The sequence below is a fragment of the Canis aureus genome, chromosome 1 (genome assembly GCF_053574225.1).
Source record: "Canis aureus isolate CA01 chromosome 1, VMU_Caureus_v.1.0, whole genome shotgun sequence".
Classification (NCBI taxonomy): domain Eukaryota; kingdom Metazoa; phylum Chordata; class Mammalia; order Carnivora; family Canidae; genus Canis; species Canis aureus.
In genome coordinates, this window is record NC_135611.1 from 62,477,356 (window position 1) to 62,495,582 (window position 18,227).

An 18,227-nucleotide genomic window follows, 5' to 3' on the forward strand; every position below is an offset into this window, starting at 1 on the left:
CTCAGAGGTGTTTATGAGTAATTCTAAAATCAGGGACAGTTTCCCAGAGGCGGTGATGATAACTACATCATAACAGGTAACCAATAGTTTGCCAGGCAAAGGGGAGTGTGTCCTGGGAAGAGGGAAGAGCCTTAAAATGTGTGACGTGTTTAGGGAAATATAATTGAATTACGTAGTGGACTGAGCAGATGTGGCTGGAAGTTTGATGGGAAGTAAAGTAGATTCAAAAGTGCCTTACATATCATGCTAAGTAGCTTGGACTTGAATGATGGCTTTAGATTAGGGGAATAACAGATTCTTACTTGGTACCCATGGCGTCCTGGCTGCAAGCCCATGTCTCTCGGAGCACCTAGGTCTTCCTCTACGGTAAGATGTAAGGGAGTAGGGAAGATCGGGGTGAGGCTGTACTCATGTTCTGTACTCATGTGTATGTTTTTAGATTCGCTGATTTAGTCATTGCCTTTGTCCTAAGGGGTAGGTTGGATATAGATGGAAAAATACGAAAATTTAGATTTGTTGAATGTAGACGGAGACGTTTATTGATTCAAATTGAAGGTCTTTCCTAGAAATTGCTGTACTTAGGGTTATGTGTTGAAATGCGTTAGGAAAAGACTTGTAAAATTTTTATGTTTTCCCCATTTTTGGTCTGTCAACAGATGATATCTAAATAGCAAAATTCTTTGAAACTATGAAAGCTTTGAAAGTCGTATTTTAAATGTGATTGAAAAAAGAATGACCTCCTTTATGTGTGTATGTGCTTTTCTAAATAGACTTTTTTGGCCGTAGATTTTGGCTATGATGCCTTAGTTTTCTGTCAGCTTCTCTAAAGATCCAGGGATAGAGTTTAAATTAAGGATACATTCAAGAGTACCCTTCAGGGGAGGAACTAGTTCTGCTCCGATTTTTATTTAGCGACAGCTGGAGAGCATTCTGAAAAATGTGCATAAGTTATGTAATTAGTCACTTAGGGCCCCTGGCCTCCTGTTAACCTGGCCCTCTTGAGAAGCAGTGCTCTGGGAGCAGCTGGGTCAGACTCAGTGCTGACTAGTGCCATTGCCTAGCAGTCCCAGAGGAGCAGTCATAAGGGGTTGTTGCCGAGCAACTAGGGGGCCAGGATGGTGCATCATCCCCCATGGAGTTTTAGAGTAGTGCCCCCCCTCCCATGGACGAAGCAGTACGGTTTGGCAGGGGGCCCAGCCTCCCTCAGAGGCACAGGGGTTGTTAGCAGTAAGTATTTGACCTCAGAATCAAAGATGATAACTTCTCTTCTATGAACATGCAAACACTATCTGGAATTACTGATGTGAACTGAATTAAACCTGAACTGAAAGCAAGTCAGGTAGCTGTCGCAGCTAGAGTTCATTGCAAATCCTTCTTTCTCCTTCAGGCCTAGTGGCAAGGTAAGGTTTCTGGGGAGTGGAAAAGTAATTTTTCTGTACACCTCGTGAAATATGTAACTTTCCCTGTTAGTATTTAGCCAAAGCAAGTATTGGAGAAAAATCAGCAAGCTCACTCTGGTCTCGTAAGTCAGAAGATGATTCACCAGGCCCACATCTTATTTTATTTGTAATTTTTATCCCGGTCCATAAGTGACTCTTTAGGAGAGTTGATAAAATGTCAAAACTAATCAGCTCTCATAAGAAGACTGAGTTCTGCTTTTAGGGTTTAAAGTTGCCAGTGTTGAGCAGGCCTTAAGATCCAGGCGCATATTTTGAAGGCCAAAATTGAGCTCTTTCAATATCTTGGAAGAGCACATGGTTGCATCAAAGGCTAACATGTGAAGCAGAGGAATGTGCATCTGTCAGAGTTGAAAAATAAAACACTGACCAGCTAGAGAGAAGTGATACGAACCTTATTTCCCTTCCTCCCACTTCGTTTCCATCTAATACTTCTGGCCTTGAGCTTTCACTGTTTGCCCGCTGCTGTGAGGACAAAGGGGGGGCTTCTTTGTTGTATTAGGGTCTGTATTCCTTGAGGGAACTATATTCTTTAAAAACAACAAGAACAGCCAATTAAAAGCTTAGAAATTCCTCTCAAGAATTGCACACAGATTTTTGTTTGACACACATATATGCACACACACTCAGGTGTCTGAGCCAGTCAATTAGGGGACTACTTGGGTATTTATATCAATACTAAAGAGAAAATTGTAATGTTTCTCTGAGATACCTTATTTATAGCTACTTACCATTTAAAAGTGATCATTTTGCTCTTTTTATCATGTATATCATTGGTAGGAGCATTCGATTTATTTTTTTATAAAGTCATAGAAGAGTAGAGCAAATCTAAAACAGTAAGCATAGTGTGTACAGGGCTTTATTCTTCGAAGTTGTATGACTTTGATTAAGTACACGGCATTAAAACCTTCCAGTATAACTGTATGTGATAGGTAATATTATTAAGAATATTTTACATGTAGGGAAGCGTAGGCCTGCCCAGAAAGGTTAAATAACCAGGCCAAATATACACAGTGAAGATTTATAATCAGAAAGTACGCCTTTAGACTCTGAGCTCTCCATCATTACAGACTACTCTGAGTACCGTGTTATTTCATGAGGGCAACCCAGTTGGTATTCACAACAGGCTTCTTTTAGGTTCTAATGATACAAGAGAATGCAAGAGAACGCAAATGATGAAATCATTTACATAACCAAGTTTGCTTATCCTATGCTATGGGCTTATAGTCCACAGAAGGAAGCCTTTTTAATTATGCTTCTTTACATCCACCCAAATTCTGTGAACGTGTAAGATAAATTCAGCAGACACTTGGCATTGAAGTTGTTTCTCTTCAGTATAAAATGTGAGGTATATATATATATATATATATATATATATATATATATTTTTTTTTTTTTTTTTGGTGTATGAGATGTGCAGGAATGGGAAGTGGTTAAAAGAAAAATCAAAGGAAATGAATAAGTGAATTGTTTTTGAATCAATTCTCCAAAAAATTCATATTTCATAGAGCTTTGAAGCAAAATAGTAAGTGTTAAGGACCTACTGTTTGGTCATAAGAGAAAAATAATATAGGGGAAAAGTTATGTATACCAGCCAGGTTAGTAGTCCCAAAAATATTGTGAGGCGTCATGGTGCATAGTGGATCAATCATAAGCTTTAGAGTCAGAACAGAATTTGAATCCTGTCTCTGTGACTTATTCGCTATGTCACCTTAGGGGTAGGTGTCTCGCCATCTCTAAGCTTTGAAAAAAAAAAGCTATGTGGTAGGTTAGTTGTGAAGATTAAATGGGATAAAATGCTACATGTCTAGCAAGGCTTATGACACAGAACACTTTTTATTAAATTTTAAAATTCCTTTGTCTCTTCTCCCACCCAGCAGCAGCAACACTGACAACGAAGTAAAAAGAGAGTTTTCCTGGAACATAAAGGATCAAGGGAATTTCACAGTGGGATTACTGGGGCAGAGTTTGTCAATGTTTTTTTTTTTTTTTTTAAGATTTTATTTATTTATTCATGAGAGACACAGAAAGAGAGAGAGAGAGAGAGGGAGAGAGAGAGAGAGGCAGAGACACAGGCAGAGGAAGAAGGAGACTCCATGCAGGGAGCCCGACGTGGGACTCAATCCCGGGTCTCAAGGATCACGCCCTGGGCCAAAGGCAGGCGCTAAACTGCTGAGCCACCTGGGCTGCCCCGTCAACATTTTTAAAACAGAGTTGGTCAACTTTGGAATTCGGCAAAGTTGCCCAATTCCTATATAAAAGCAGTTGTACAATGCAGGCAGCTCATTTTTAATTAGAAAACTTGGTTTTTGCCTTTTAAAAATGTTTATGATACTTGACTTGAATCTAAGAGGACAACTGGCTGTTTAACTTTTGTATTGACTGAATGGGAAACATGAATAGATCTCTGATTCTTAATCATTGTCATCTGTTTCTCTTACTTCATTCTTCAGCTACTGAGGCTTCATCCAAAACATGTTTAGTAATGTCTGATAAATTAGAAATAGGACATTTAGGTACAATTTTGGTTTTGGTGATTTGTGTGTATTTTTTATCAACTACTCTAGCTGTAACCCTCTCCTGAAATGGTCTGTGTCTCTTGTGTGGTGTCTACCGCATGGTAGACAACAATGATTGCTGCCTGAATGGGGGGATGAACCAGGGTATTTAGAATTTTACATATGTACGATAGCTACTCAAGCTTTTGCATAGGAGTTGCCAAGGATTTAGTTATTAGGTTGGTTTAAAAACTGTTAGAGAAATCAAGCATATATAGTAGGAAAAAATAGAGAATAGGTTGAGTTAGTGAGAGGGAAACTTAAGAGTAAGTGAGTAAAGGAATTTGAATAGAATAATGCTGATTTTATTGTGAAGGCTTTTTATAAATGAGTACATGAGTTTTCCATATTTTCACATTCATGGTATAAGTTCATCTTTTTAGAAATACATAGAGCAAGAGTGAACATAAAACATTTGCAAATCTTTATTTTGAAGTTATGATATATCTTGTTCCCATGCAAGTAAAGATGTGTGAATTTTCCATTCAGTAATCACTCATTGAGTACTTACAGTATGTCGTGCTAAGTCCTGTGGTTGGATGAGTAAAACATTGCCATTCAGGATATTCACAGGCTGCCAGGGAAGACTGTCACACGCAGTGCGTAATGTAAAGCTGACCATGGTCCATGCATTAGAGAGCTTTGCACAAAGTGATTTAGTGGCAGGAATTATGATTCATATTCCAAAGAACTTTAAAAAAGAAGCTGCATTTGAGTTGAGATCCTTGAAGGATGGCCCTGTGCCTGCTAGTGAGAGCAAAGGAGGATGTGCATTCAAGGCCGAAGAGCAGGGCATTTTGTTTTTTTTGTTTGTTTGTTTGTTTTGTTTGTTTTTTTTTAATGGCCTGTATATGTAGTTCTTTTGGTATTTGTTGCTTGCCCAATATGGCCAAGGGGTTCAAACCAGAACATCTTATCACATCCGGTGCAAAGTCTCATGCATGGAAGGCCCTCAGTAAGTATTGATTTTGAGTTTCTGAATGAATAAATGAACATACAGATACTCCTTAATATGTGACAATAATTTTAAAAAATTATACTTCATGGAGGGTTATTTTCTTCATCTGATTATGACTATGCAATCCAAAGGAAAATTTAAACTTTGTAAACTCTGATTAACATTCATCTCACCAAATTTTAGGAAAATAGAACCGTGGGCCTTATTCCTATCACTTGGCCCTTCTCTCTATATACTTAATTTCTATACTTTCTTTGGTTTGTTTAGATGCATGAGTTTAAATATATCCCCCCCCCCCTTTTTTTAGTCTAAAATAAGAACTTCCTTGAACTGAGCCTTCAGTGCTGTTTATATATGAAGTGATGTTTGGGTTGATATTTTGTATTTCCTCTTTAGAAGCAAAACAGACTCATTCTGTTATACATATTCCACATTCTCCTGTTAAAACCTACAACACAATGATAAAGAATAGGCATATATTTCATATTGGAAAGTGACTAGTAATGTCTGGAGTGATTATCTGGGTTTTAAGGAGAATGCATTTTAACATTTGTGCCACAAATGGCAGTTGGGTTATTTTAGTTATGGTAGTTTTAGCCAGTTAAATTTTTTTACTGTTTTGAGCCCTTTCCCCTTTCTTTCCTCTTCAGATTCAGCATGTCTTGGAAATCCAAATATGTTAGAATATGATTCCTTTGGTATTTTTCCCCCTTCGGGAGCCAAAACAAAACTCTTTAGAACATCACAGTCCCAAAAGGAAGCTGCAAGACTTAAAAGTGTGATCACAGCTACCTTTTCTAGGAACCCAATCTGAATCTAGAGTTAACACACAAGAAGCACAGTTTTTATCTTTGCAGTTAGTTCTTCGGGGAAGGTAACAGCAGCATTGCATATTTGGTATTTTATTGTGTGTGATCACCCTTGATTCCCAGAGCAACGTAGAGAGATAAGCAAGACAAATATTTCCATCCTCATTTGATAAACATGGCTCTGCCATTTACCTAACAAGAAAGGAGATGACTCGTCAGAGTCAACAGGTGATAAATGGATGAGCTGTAACTAGAACTAAGGTCACTTCTGCCTTTTTATTACAGTCCCCCTGGGACTCTCTTGTGCTGGGTTATTTGTAAGCTATGAGGAAATATGGAAAGCAAAGAAAAGAGAAGAAAAGTGAAATTATTTGAAAACTACCTTAAAAGATGGCTAGCATAATACTGTCGGCATTTGGGAGACAAGATAGTTTATTTGAGATTAATCGTTCAGTATTTCCACTGTGTATAATTCTTTACAAATTACAAAGTTCAGCGAGTGTCCCAACATGAATGATCTGTGGAATATGGACTGGAAGGGGCATGTGTCAAACCAGGGAGCCTAGTGAGAGATGTCTTAACATCTATAAGAACTGATGGGATAGAAGAAGGTGTGGGGCTGTGAGAATGGAATTGGAAGAGTGAGCTGAGGATCATTATGAGCCTGAAATAGTCAGAATTTGGTGGATTATGCAGGAGAGGGCAGAGGAGAAAACAGTAGATAGCACTGGACTCTTTTCTGCTCTGAATAACCCTTATAAAGTTAGCATATACAAGCATAGGAATATTGCTATTACTGGCCCCACACTTTGTAGAAAAAGGAACAGATAATCTCTGTAACATGAAACATGGTGCTCTCATCTAGGACACGTAGGCATGTACCATGTGCTCAGATGTGTAGACTTCCTGAGCAAAAGAGATCTGGTTTACCCAGTGAGCAGTTGTAGCCACCTCCATCGGGAGTATATGAGGAAATGAAAATAACCCAGTTGTTTTCTGTATTATTAGTTGTAAAACAGGGCTTTTGATATATAAATACGTAAAAGGATATGAACAGGAAAACCAAGCAAGTGGGTTGGATGCCTATTCACAGCAAATTTTCAAGTTACGTCTTGATGTCAAGGCATTCCATGTGGGCTGAATTCTATTTGGTTTGTTTTCTCTTCCAGAATTCCAAATACTATGGGGAAAACGATGTCCTTGCTCCTTGGCATTGGAATTCAAAGACAAACTGCTGCAGGGATTTATTGCTTTTAAAATCACACATTTGAGAAAGGTTGTCACTCAGCTAGTGAATCTATTTTCAATGGAAATTTAAAAAGCTGGGAAGAAAAACATATATCTTGCTATATTGTTGTTTTTACTATTTAGTAAGAGTGCATGTGACTGCTCATGTTACACAGTCTTAGAAGCAAAACAGAAAAAAGATTGCTCAGAATACAGTTGATGAGTTTGAACAGTGAACAAAATAAGAAGAAACACACTCCTCATTTATAGGGGAGTATTGAGCTGCTTACTCAAGGAAATTTATCCTGTTCCTGCTATAAATCAGAAGAGTATAAAAGAGAAATCAGGATGAGGAATGAAAAAATAACCATGTTGTTTTAAAATTGTGTGGCATTTTCTTGTTAAATTAGACAGTATTATTGCCCAAGGAACCATTTGTTCTTTTCCAAAAGAGACAAGGAATAATAAGGACATCTTTCCCCCATTTGTTTCCTTCAGAGGTCACGGTGTACTGAAAGGCACTCGATCAAGAGAAATTTGGAGAAGCTGGAAACCGTCAAGCTATTGAGGCCACAAAGGGGGCAGAAAAGATAGAGGTAGGTATACTTTTGATCCCTTGATCCTGCTATTGAGGAGGTCCCTAAGAATATCTTTGTTACTATAAAGCCAGAGAACATCAAAGAAAAGATACAGTAGTAGGTCTTTATTTTAGAAAACCAGTCAATACGGTTTAATCGAAGCTCGATAGAATCTATTGTCAGTGTCAAATTAATAGCAAATAATGCCTACTGAGACCTTGAGATAGACATTTTCATCCTGTGTTTGTCAGAGACCAGTGATTAGTACGAGACTGAGTTTGGTTTGATATTTACATTCTTAGCTCTGCTTATTTAAGTTGCTCTTAGCCTACCAAAATATTGTTGTAAATGTATATATAGCCTTTAAAACAGAAGAGAAACCATTGTATTACCAATCGGGTCAATTCTAATCTCCTGAGAGGCCATAGTAAATACAAGCAAATATTTCTTGATGACACTGATTGGTAGACATAAATCTGAAGTACACCTTTTTTGAGAAACAGATTTCTTCGTGCTGGTGATATATATCTGTATATCCATATATATCACATATTTCATATTTATAAATAACATATATGACAATGACGTATATATATAAATGACACCCGTTTGTGCAGATGAATATGAATATATATAGATCTCTGTATATACTCATATGTATGTATATCTATATCTGTATATTCTTATATTCACCTACTGTGGGTCCTTTAAAGTGAGGCTGCATTTGTGTTGCAATCTTAATATTTCATGAAAATTCTGTTATGGTGGGAGGACTTACGTTTGAGGCCACTTCAGTCTCTTGGTGCTGCGTTTTCCCAGGCAGAGAGAGACTGACCCTCCTGTTGCAGTTCAGATGGCCCATCAGAAAACGTGGAGTAAGCTTCAGCTTATGTGAAGGTTCTAACATCCACCTCCCACTCTCAGATTCCCATGAGAACAAAAAGCTCCAAGGGAACAGGAAAGAGTGGAAGACATTAAAATTGGTTTAGGCTCATTGCCTGGTTTTCTCGAAACCAGTACAACGTTTTTTAATAACCCGCAGTAGTTTCATGTAGACAGTGGCCATGTGTTCATTTTCATGTATTATCAGAACATTTTTACTTTTTCGTCCACTTTTTTTTTCTCGTCCACTTTTAAATTTATGACTGCAGAGAGTAACGTGTCTTAATTGAAATGTACCTTTTATTAAGAAGCAATTTCATACCAATAATTTTATCAAAAGCATGTGTCTTTCTATATATATAAATAACTAAAATCTCCATACTAAGAAAATATAGCAAATAAAATTGTAAACATTAATTTTATATTTAAGGAAATTGAGACTAATGTAAAATAATTTATTGTGTCTTTATTGTGGGTGGAGTGTATAGTGGTTTATAAACATAATCTCCTGTAATCCTCACAAAAACTCCACGTGAGAAAGGTAAGAAAAGTATGGTTTTTCTCTGTGATAAAAATGTACCTTGCCAAGTGCACACATTTAGCCAGTGGGTGGTGAAGTTAGGATTCGAGCCTAATTATGTCTGATGCTTAAGCCTATGTTCTTGACCAGCTTGGCTAGGAAGATTTGGCAGGAGCTAAAATATTCTGTTTATATGAGCAAAGTATCTTGTTTTCATCAGGTATTATAATCAGTGGCTGAAAGTACACATTTTTCGGGAACACATTATCCCATACCCAATGAACTCTACAAAAGAGATGAACATTTTTCTGATTCATTTAATAAAAAGTGTAACAGGGCAGCCCAGGTGGCTCAGCAGCTTAGCGCTGCCTTCAGCCCAGGACCTGATCCTGGAGACCCGGATCGAGTCCCACGTCGAGCTCCCTGTGTGGAGCCTGCTTCTCCCTCTGCCTGTGTCTCTGCCTCTGTGTGTGTGTGTGTGTGTGTGTGTGTGTGTGTGTCTCATGAATAAATGAATAAAATCTTAAAAAAATATAAAAAATAAAAAGTGTAACACTAAAAAACAAAACAAAGAAAATCCCCAAAACACTAATAAAAGGACAAAAAAGAGAATCATAGAAATTCATTGAATCAACTGGATATAGGAATACAGAAATAAAAAAAATAGAACAATACAACCAGTGATGTTTATTCTAGGAATGTACAAGTGATCCAATATTGAGAAATTTATTAAAATAATTTATTAGTCATAGGCTGAAGAATAGAACCCCTCCTTTTTATTTCCAAATAGCATTTGATAAAATGCAACTGTAAGAAAACACACATACATACAACATAGTAATTTAGGAATAGAGAGATATTATTAAATTGTGAAAAAGCAATTTCAAGAAAACAAATGTTTGAGGCTTACTGGGTGCCCAGGATCCTCATTTACAGTTAATATCATTCTATACATTCTAGCCAGTACAATACATTTTAAAAATGGCTAGCATTCTTACTGTATGTGCTAGAGACTGTTCTAAATACTTTATAAATATTAATTCATTTAACCTTCACAGCAATCCTAGGATATGAACTATCATCATTCTCATTTTATGAATCAAGAAGCTGAGGCCCAGAGAAGCTAAGTACCTTGGCCAAGGTCACACAGCTAAGTGGTAGAGCCGATTAGAACTAAAGCAGTTTAACTCATGTGTCTTTAATCTCAAATTATATGGTGTGCTGCCCCTTAAAGGTTATGATTATTAGAAAAGAGGTGACATCTTTTTCACTTGAAAATACATTTTTGAGATGCCTGAGTGGCTCAGTGGTTGAGCCTCTGTCTTTGGCTCAGGTCATGATCCCGGGGTCCTGGGATCAAGTCCCTCAGCGGGCTCCCCACAGGGAGCCTGCTTCTCTCTCTGCCTCATTTCTGCCCCTCTCTGTGTGTGTCTCATGAATAAATAAGTAAAATCTTTTTTAAAAATTATATTTTTTACTAATAATCCCAAGAAAATTAACTGAAGAACTATTAGAATAAGGAACTTTGTTAAGTGGCCATACAGAAGATAAATATGAATAAATCCATTGACTTTTCTATAACAGCTAAAACATGATGAAGAAATCCCATTTACAATAGCAATGAAATATGTATATATGATTAAACTGTATAAGAAATGTGTAAGACTTAAATGAAAACAATAATAACATTTTATGGAGAAACACAAAATAAGATGTATGGTAATGGTGTTGGATTTGCCCAATTAATTTACAAAGTTCATGTAATTCCATTTAAAGACAAAGATTTTTAGAGAGATGTTAGCAAAACGATTATTAAAATTCATGTGGAAGAATGGGAAAGGACATTTTTGAGAAAGATTAATGAAGAAAGAATTTCATTTCCAAGTACTAAAAAGGATTACAAAGTTACAACTACTAAGACGGTATAGTACTTTTTACTAAATAAAATAGAAACTTAGAGGAACTAAGCTTGAAAATTCCCCAAACAGATTTAAGCATATAAAGGTGATGTATTACAAAGACAGCATTTCATGTTGGTGGAGAAAATACCGACTATTACCTGAACACAGTTCCAGTAGTTGGTTAATGTTAGGAAAAACTGCAAAGCTGGATCTTATTCATACCATATACAAATATCTATCAGATTAAAGAAGAAAAAACAGTGTCACACATCTGGAGGAAAACAGGTGGTCGAACATTTTTATAATCTTGTCTAATATGACATCAAAGGTGGAAACCATAATTGAAGCTCAATAGACTTGAATATGAACATCAAAACTTCTGTACATATAAGGAGAAAAAAGACTCAACCAGCATGCCTAACAATGTGGAATTTGAAATTTATTTTCTCTTGATTTTTTTTTGGAATTAATAAATCAGCAGGTTCTAGCTAATATTCCAAATACACTACTCTCTGAAGGCTTAATAAAGCAGAGCCCATCCTGGAATAGTAGTCATTTGGTATTGTAATTGCTGTAGGCACAGAATATTACAGACATGTTTGCAGGGTGAATATATAGTATGTCTTAGCTAAAACTAAAGATTGGATTCTAGAGATGACCCAATAATGACCTAAAAATTAGAATTATTCCACCTAAAAAGGTCAACTAAATTTGAGTTATGCCATCCAAAATAGTAAGGGATTTCAGCCAGACAGTTTTAGAATTCTTTTTTTTTTTTAAAGATTTTATTTACTTATTCATGAGAGACAGAGAGAGAGAGAGAGAGAGAGAAGCAGAGACACAGGCAGAGGGAGAAGCAGGCTCCATGCAGGGAGCCCGATGTGGGACTCAGTCCTGGGTCTCCAGGATCACATCCTGGGCTGAAGGCGGTGCTAAACCGCTGAGCCACCCGGGGCTGCCCCAGTTTTATGATTCTTAACACATGCTGAGGCATTTCCTTTCAATAGAAGTTACTTAGAACATCATTGAGTAATGTTTGAATTTATATAATGTGTTAAAATCTATTATTTCTAATAAAAATGAAATCATTACAGTTTCTTGTCTTGGATTACGGTATAGTTGATAATTGATAATTGCAGAGGATGTCACAACGATCAAATTTGGAGAGAAGTATCTCCTGTTTTATTGTACAATATGGCCCAAGGAAGATTGTTTTCTTCCTCTCCCTCTAGAGTAGCTTTGCTCCTTCAATGTTGGGGCCCTAGAGCAAGTGGGAAAGCAAAATTCATTGTCATCAATGGACAATGAAATAATAATAATAATAATAATAATAATAATAAAAAAGTTTTACTTCATGTTAAATATCCCAGGTGATATCAGCTTGGACTATGACAATTCGCACTAATACTATCAAAACAGTAATTTTCTTTCCTGGAGGCTGTTAGAAAAATTGCTAAACTCTGAGCCCCAAATAATCTCATGAGAAAGAGGAACCAGCAGGCCCATGAACTTCCTGGTCTTTTTTTGTTCACATCCACTTCTTCTCAGAGTCTGGTCAATGTGTTGCTACCTGCCACTGCTGTTCCTCCAGAGGCCACCCCCTGCCCCTCATTCTGTAGTGGTTCCTTTGCTCACATGCACAGTCTTCCCCGCTGCTGCCTCTTCCTCATCTCTGGTGGCCTTTTCACTCTAGGGTCAAATAGCTCAATGTTCTGCACTCAGCCACCTTTCCTCTCCTTTCTAACCTGACCATTGCCCTTGGATCAGGTTTGTTTCTTCAACTCTCTTTAGTTACCAACTCTAAAGAGGCTTCTCCTTCTCTTACACAAGGGCTGGGACTGTTAATAGGTGGCTTTTTCTCTTGGAGGTCTTGGTCCTGGGGATTGGCTAACAGCTGTTATCAGTGTCCTTCCTATAAAAAACTTTTAGATACTCATGAAGTTATATCCTTGGAAGAATCATCCATTCATCCTGCTAGCTCATGAGACATGCCTGGAAATGTCTGAATCTTAAAAAAAAAATGTTTCAGCATGTATCTGATTTGTTCATAGGCATATACTTAGTATGTATATATTATTGACCATCCTCAGAGAAAAGCCTTAGTATGTATGTATTATTGACCATCCTCAGAAAAAGGCCTATAGAATGTTTTCTTCCCATAATAAAAGCAAAACAGAAGCTTAGCCACTTTGTGTTAAATAAGAGAAACAAAACCAGACAAGCACAACCCTAAAGATAGATAAATCTTGTTGATTCTCATGCTAGCCAGACTGTTATCTTTGAAGATTGTTAGAAAACTATCTGTAAGTGGTCAATTCTAGAGGAGAAAATGGGCAATGAAGCAGATAAAACAACCAACCAACAAAAGAGCAGAACCAACAGACACCCCTGTAACGGGGAGGAAAGAGAATATATACATCAAGTGGAGGTGGTCATTGACAGTTTCGTTTCACTTGTTAGTGATCAAAATAATAGTCATTTAATGTCCATGGTGTTTGCAAAACTCATTTTCTCACTCCTTGGTTCAGTGAGTATTTCCTGAGCACTTACCCCACTTACCCTGGCCAGGCACTGTCGTGAGCATTAACCATACCCAGTAGATGACACTTTGCAATTCCCCAGGGTCTGGGAACTGCCAGAAGGGTGAGGAGACCCAAAAGAGAGGCTGACGTTTATTTGGTAGTTTGGGGGGCGGGGGGTCCTGCAGATGACATGCTAAACTTTCTTCGGTTATATGAGGAATATCATCTATTCTGTATGATTGAGAAGGAAACTAGGTTGAGTGGACAGGAAATCAGAGGAAGACCCATTTTTATTTAATCAGAGAAAAGCTACCTGAAATAATAATAAGCTATCTCTGGTAATTGAGATGGTTCCAGAAGTTTGGTACTGGTAGGAATTAATATATGGGATGGTAAGGGGCTAGCGATGGAAGGTTAGTAGTTAACTTATCTCTGAGGACAAAGGTTCCAGGACCTGTTATCGAGATTGTTCTTATAGTAAGGGCTCCCCTGAAGACAATACACTTAAGGCCATTTTGGAACCTGGCCTGTCAGCTTTGCACTTAACTCCTAGATCTTGGCCAAATTTCCCATCTCTTGGCCTTAATTCCTACATCAGAATTTTGGGGATAGTATTAGTATTTATCTCATAGGACCATGGTAAGAATTGAATAAAGTAAGTGTAAATGAACTAATTTAAAATGTTTAGTCTATAATAGGCACTTGATAAATGGTATGGTTATAATGGGAACCTAGAGTCTTATCTTGGGCAACACTCGGCCTGCCTTAACAATCCAGAAAGTAAAAATGAGGCCCATTAATGTAGGAAGTCCCTTTTGCCCTATCCTGGGATTTATAAAAACAAAATCTTCCTAAAATGTGCAGTGAGAAATAGTAAACACACACAACATCACAAAAACACATTGGGTTAGTTGTTGCATTTTGTTAGTGTTCGCTTATTATTTATCTGTTCTCAGATGCTCAAAAGAATCTTTTTTTTTTAGCTCAGTCTCTCTTTTTGAATTATGCTCCGGGATATACTGTCAACCTCTGTTAGATCAAAAAGGATCTCGGACAATGTGATGTGAACTGTTCAAGGAGAGTCTGCTTATGCACTTTGGAGGACTTTGAAAGTTGCTGGGCCTTTGTTACTACATTCCTGTGTTATAGTCATGTAGTTGACATCAACCATTGAATAATTTGAATTAACTTAAGAAATCCAAAAGAGGAGGGCACCTGACGAGATGAGCACTGAATATTATACTATATGTTGGCAAATCGAACTTCAATTAAAAAAAATACGTGTATCTAAAAAAAAGAAAAGAAAAGAAATCCAGAAGAACCTCAGATGATTATACTACAGTCAGCTTATGCCCACATGAGCCAATAAAGCGATTAGTGATTGCCTGTACCACCAACTCAGCAGACTGGTTGACTGCAAGTTCTTTTTACCAGCTGCAATCAACAAACCATTCTAGACGCTTACTTTTCTAGGCCTTTGATTAGCTCTACCTTCTTTTGTTTCGGTAACCCGTGTTCTGCAATTTATATATTAAGGCATTTAAAGAATGCAGAGAATAAAATCATCAAAGAACAAAATCCACTCCTGTCTCTCAGAATGATCACACTTCATTTCATAAATATTTGCAGAATCTTTACTTTTAAGGAAATAAAAAACTACAATCAGTTAAATCTCCTTTCAGAAGCATCTGCATCAGTGTCTGTTGTTCCAATCCATTTTTTACTTTTACTCATGTATTTATGCAGCCATTTCAATAGTTAGTCTGGTTTGTGTTTTTAAATTTACAAAAATAATATCACACTGGTTTTCACAAAACTATGTTTTTGAGACCTACGCGTGTTATATATATATATATAGTTCTAGCCCTGTTCTCCCTAGTGAAATTGGTGTTTTCCTTGATGAGACATTTACCATTCAAATCTGGTGGCTTCCCTTACTCCTAAATCGGGCTCCTGGATGACAGGATGTTATTGCTGGACGAGTTAGGAGAAAACGTCATTCTAACTTACGTCTGTCTTCATGTGCTTGTCGACGCTGAGATCTTTTGAAAATGACAAAACCTACGCCGGATGGGAAGTCAGGAAAATGTAAATAAACTAAGACTTTCCCAGGCAAATCACAATGGAGAAATTAGCCCACAAATTAAAACCAAACCAAACCAACAACAATGAACAACAAAAAACAAGGCTGTGGGAGGTGAAATGACTTCCTGGATCACACAGCTGGTTAATGGAAGTCCTCGAAATACCCAGCCCAGATCTCAAATTCAAACAACTGCTTGGGGTAAGATGGACAAAGTTTTCCAGTCCATTGTTCTTTTCATCATGTTTTCTAATGTTTAAGAAAGACAGTGAAAAGATAATGGCTTCTTAGGGTCACCTCATCAGAAAAAATTCTGCTACCCTGTCTTCAGAATGGCTGGTTACAGTATGGCTTTAATCCACCATTTAGCAGAATGTGGCCAGGTAAATCAGCTTTCACTGGTGATCGGAGGTCTTTCATTTTCCAGTTATATGTCAGCTTTGCTTTACCCTATAGTTTTCTTGTTAACAGCTGGCAAGTTAATGAACATGGCATGTCTGTTTCTGCAAAGTTTGGGTGTGCCAAGATTGTACTGGAAACAGAGAACTCGCTCCTAATTAGCCAGGGGTTTTCAGTTCCAACTCAGGTCTGTAGTTCTCTTCAAACAGGCTCAACCTCAGGTGCTCTTCACAGTGAGGTGGTATTGAACTAGTTCATTTATGGTACATGGAGTTAGGACAAGTAATTCATTGTTTCCTTTTTATTTCACTTCTAATACACCTCCTTGGATTAAAGGCTTGCAAGTAGTTTTTAAATTTTAACTTGTTTCAAATCTGTGGTTGTTTTTCCAAGATAATTTATACAGTTATAAGATAAATAAAACCAGTATTCTTGACTACTTGCCGGAAAGAAAACGTAATTGCTAATGTTCTCTATATAAATTACATGACATTCTGGAAGTGAAAATTTATCATGTGTTAAGTATCAAGTTTCATCTAAGTAGGTTCTTAATAAAATCATGTTAATTTGATTATTTTACAAATAAGTTCAGCCTGTAAAATTCTAATTTATGGATGCACGGGAACACATTTTTTATTAGTCAGTCTATTATCCTACCTTGTAAATAGCATAGAAATTGTAACTATAGTCATAAAAAAATAAAAATCCCTTGATAGGGAAGTGCTTGTCATTGTTTTAAAACACAATTAAACGGTCAAAGATACAACTTTTGAAAAGATGAAATCATTGTTCAAAAGCTGCACCTGACTTATTATTGTTACTTGTCTCAGATGACGTATCTTCACATTGCAGGAGGACGTCGTGAATATTTTAGTTGCTGGTCATTATTAAAGTCTTCAGTGTACGACAGACAGTTCCACATATGTGGGCATGGCGGCTGCAGGGTGGCTGAAAGGACAATGTTCCTCAGTCCTATCCACGTTGCCTACCTATGAAAGTTCCTCTTTGGTTTAGTTTGGTTTTGGTTCTATGTTATTTGTCTATTATGTGGAACATGGCTCAGTTTTGGGAACTGATTGCCAGGGGGCCCCCCAAATGAGCCACTTCACTAAAAATTACTAAATGTTAGTTTGAAAAGTCTGTTCTTAGTATTTAAATGCATATCATAGCTTAATCACATCAATTGCAATTTTAACAGTACTTCATATATTGTTTGGCTGTTTTGCTTGTGGCAGTTTATTTACTAGCCCACCGTAATGTGATTTCAGGTCTCCCTGACATTAGGTGGACATTTGGATAACAAGAACGATTTGGTGGAAAGAGCACTGAACTTTGGAAGTGAAATCTCTTTTTTTTTTACCTTGCTTTGCCACCTTCTGGCTGCGTAAGTCTTAATACGTCATCCAGAGATAGAGCACCTGCAGGGGATCAAATCACTGATTGCCAAATTTCAGGCTTGCTTGTGCTGTGTATCAGCTGTTTGTTCTGGGGCAAGTTACTGAACCTCTCTGTTTCAGGGTTCTCATCTATAAAATGGAACTAACAATAACATCTATCCTCTAGAGTTATTAAGAAGATTAAATTAACTGGTATTTATAAAAAGTCTTGGTGCCTATATGACAATTTAATAAAATTTTAATGTGATTGGACTTCATTGGGTTTGATTTCTATAAGAGTATCTCCAATTTGAAGACTATATCATTTTAAGTTTCTGTTTCTTGCTTTAGTTTCAACATCTTTAACTCATTAAACTTATACTATTAAAAACATTGTTTCTGTACAGAGTATTAGTGGCTCGGTAGTCCAACTTTGATGATTTTTTTTTGTCATTAAAAAAATGTTTTTGGGGCACATGGTTGTCTTGGTTGGTTGAGTGTCTGACTCTTGATTTCGACTCAGATCGTGATGTCAGGGTTAAAGTCAGGGTTGTGAGATTAAGCCCCACATCAGGCTCCACGCTCACCAGAGATTCTGCTGGAATCTGTTTTCTCTTTTCCTCTCCCTACCCCCACCTGCATACTCACGCTCTCTCTCTCTAAAGAAATTAAAAATAAAGTCTTATAAAAAAGGTAAATAAAAATTTTTTTAAAAGATTTTAAGTAATCTCTATACCCAGTGTGTGGCTTGAACCCACAACCCCAAGATCAGAGTCACATACTTCACTGACTGAGCCAGCCAGGTGCCCCTGTCATTTGTTTTAAATTAAAGCACATATGCATAACTAAAAAACTGTTTTAAAATCTAGGAAAAATATCTATTCATCTCAAAGTTGTATACACTGTGACACCTCTATAACCGAGCTTAGAACCTTTTTTTTTTTTTGCATTGTGTAG

At 37.1% G+C, this 18,227-nt stretch overlaps 1 protein-coding gene across 13 annotated transcripts in view; it reads left to right on the forward strand.

The window, feature by feature from the left end:
* Nucleotides 1-18,227, forward strand: part of PKIB (cAMP-dependent protein kinase inhibitor beta) — a 104,513-nt gene that overhangs the window by 14,919 nt on the left and 71,367 nt on the right. For 5 of the 13 annotated variants that reach the window (XM_077901813.1, XM_077901847.1, XM_077901802.1 and 2 more), the window contains exons 1-2: nucleotides 1,068-1,227; nucleotides 7,508-7,605. Coding sequence is in view for 1 of the 13 variants with exons in the window: in XM_077901794.1 (XP_077757920.1) it covers nucleotides 15,643-15,696; nucleotides 17,163-17,278 (170 nt within the window). In the remaining 12 variants the exon portion in view is untranslated. Of the gene's footprint in view, nucleotides 1-181; nucleotides 367-1,066; nucleotides 1,401-7,507; nucleotides 7,606-10,047; nucleotides 10,131-14,395; nucleotides 15,697-17,162; nucleotides 17,279-18,227 lie in introns of those variants that run through there. The other 8 variants (XR_013382043.1, XR_013382042.1, XM_077901794.1 and 5 more) reach the window with 6 other exon arrangements.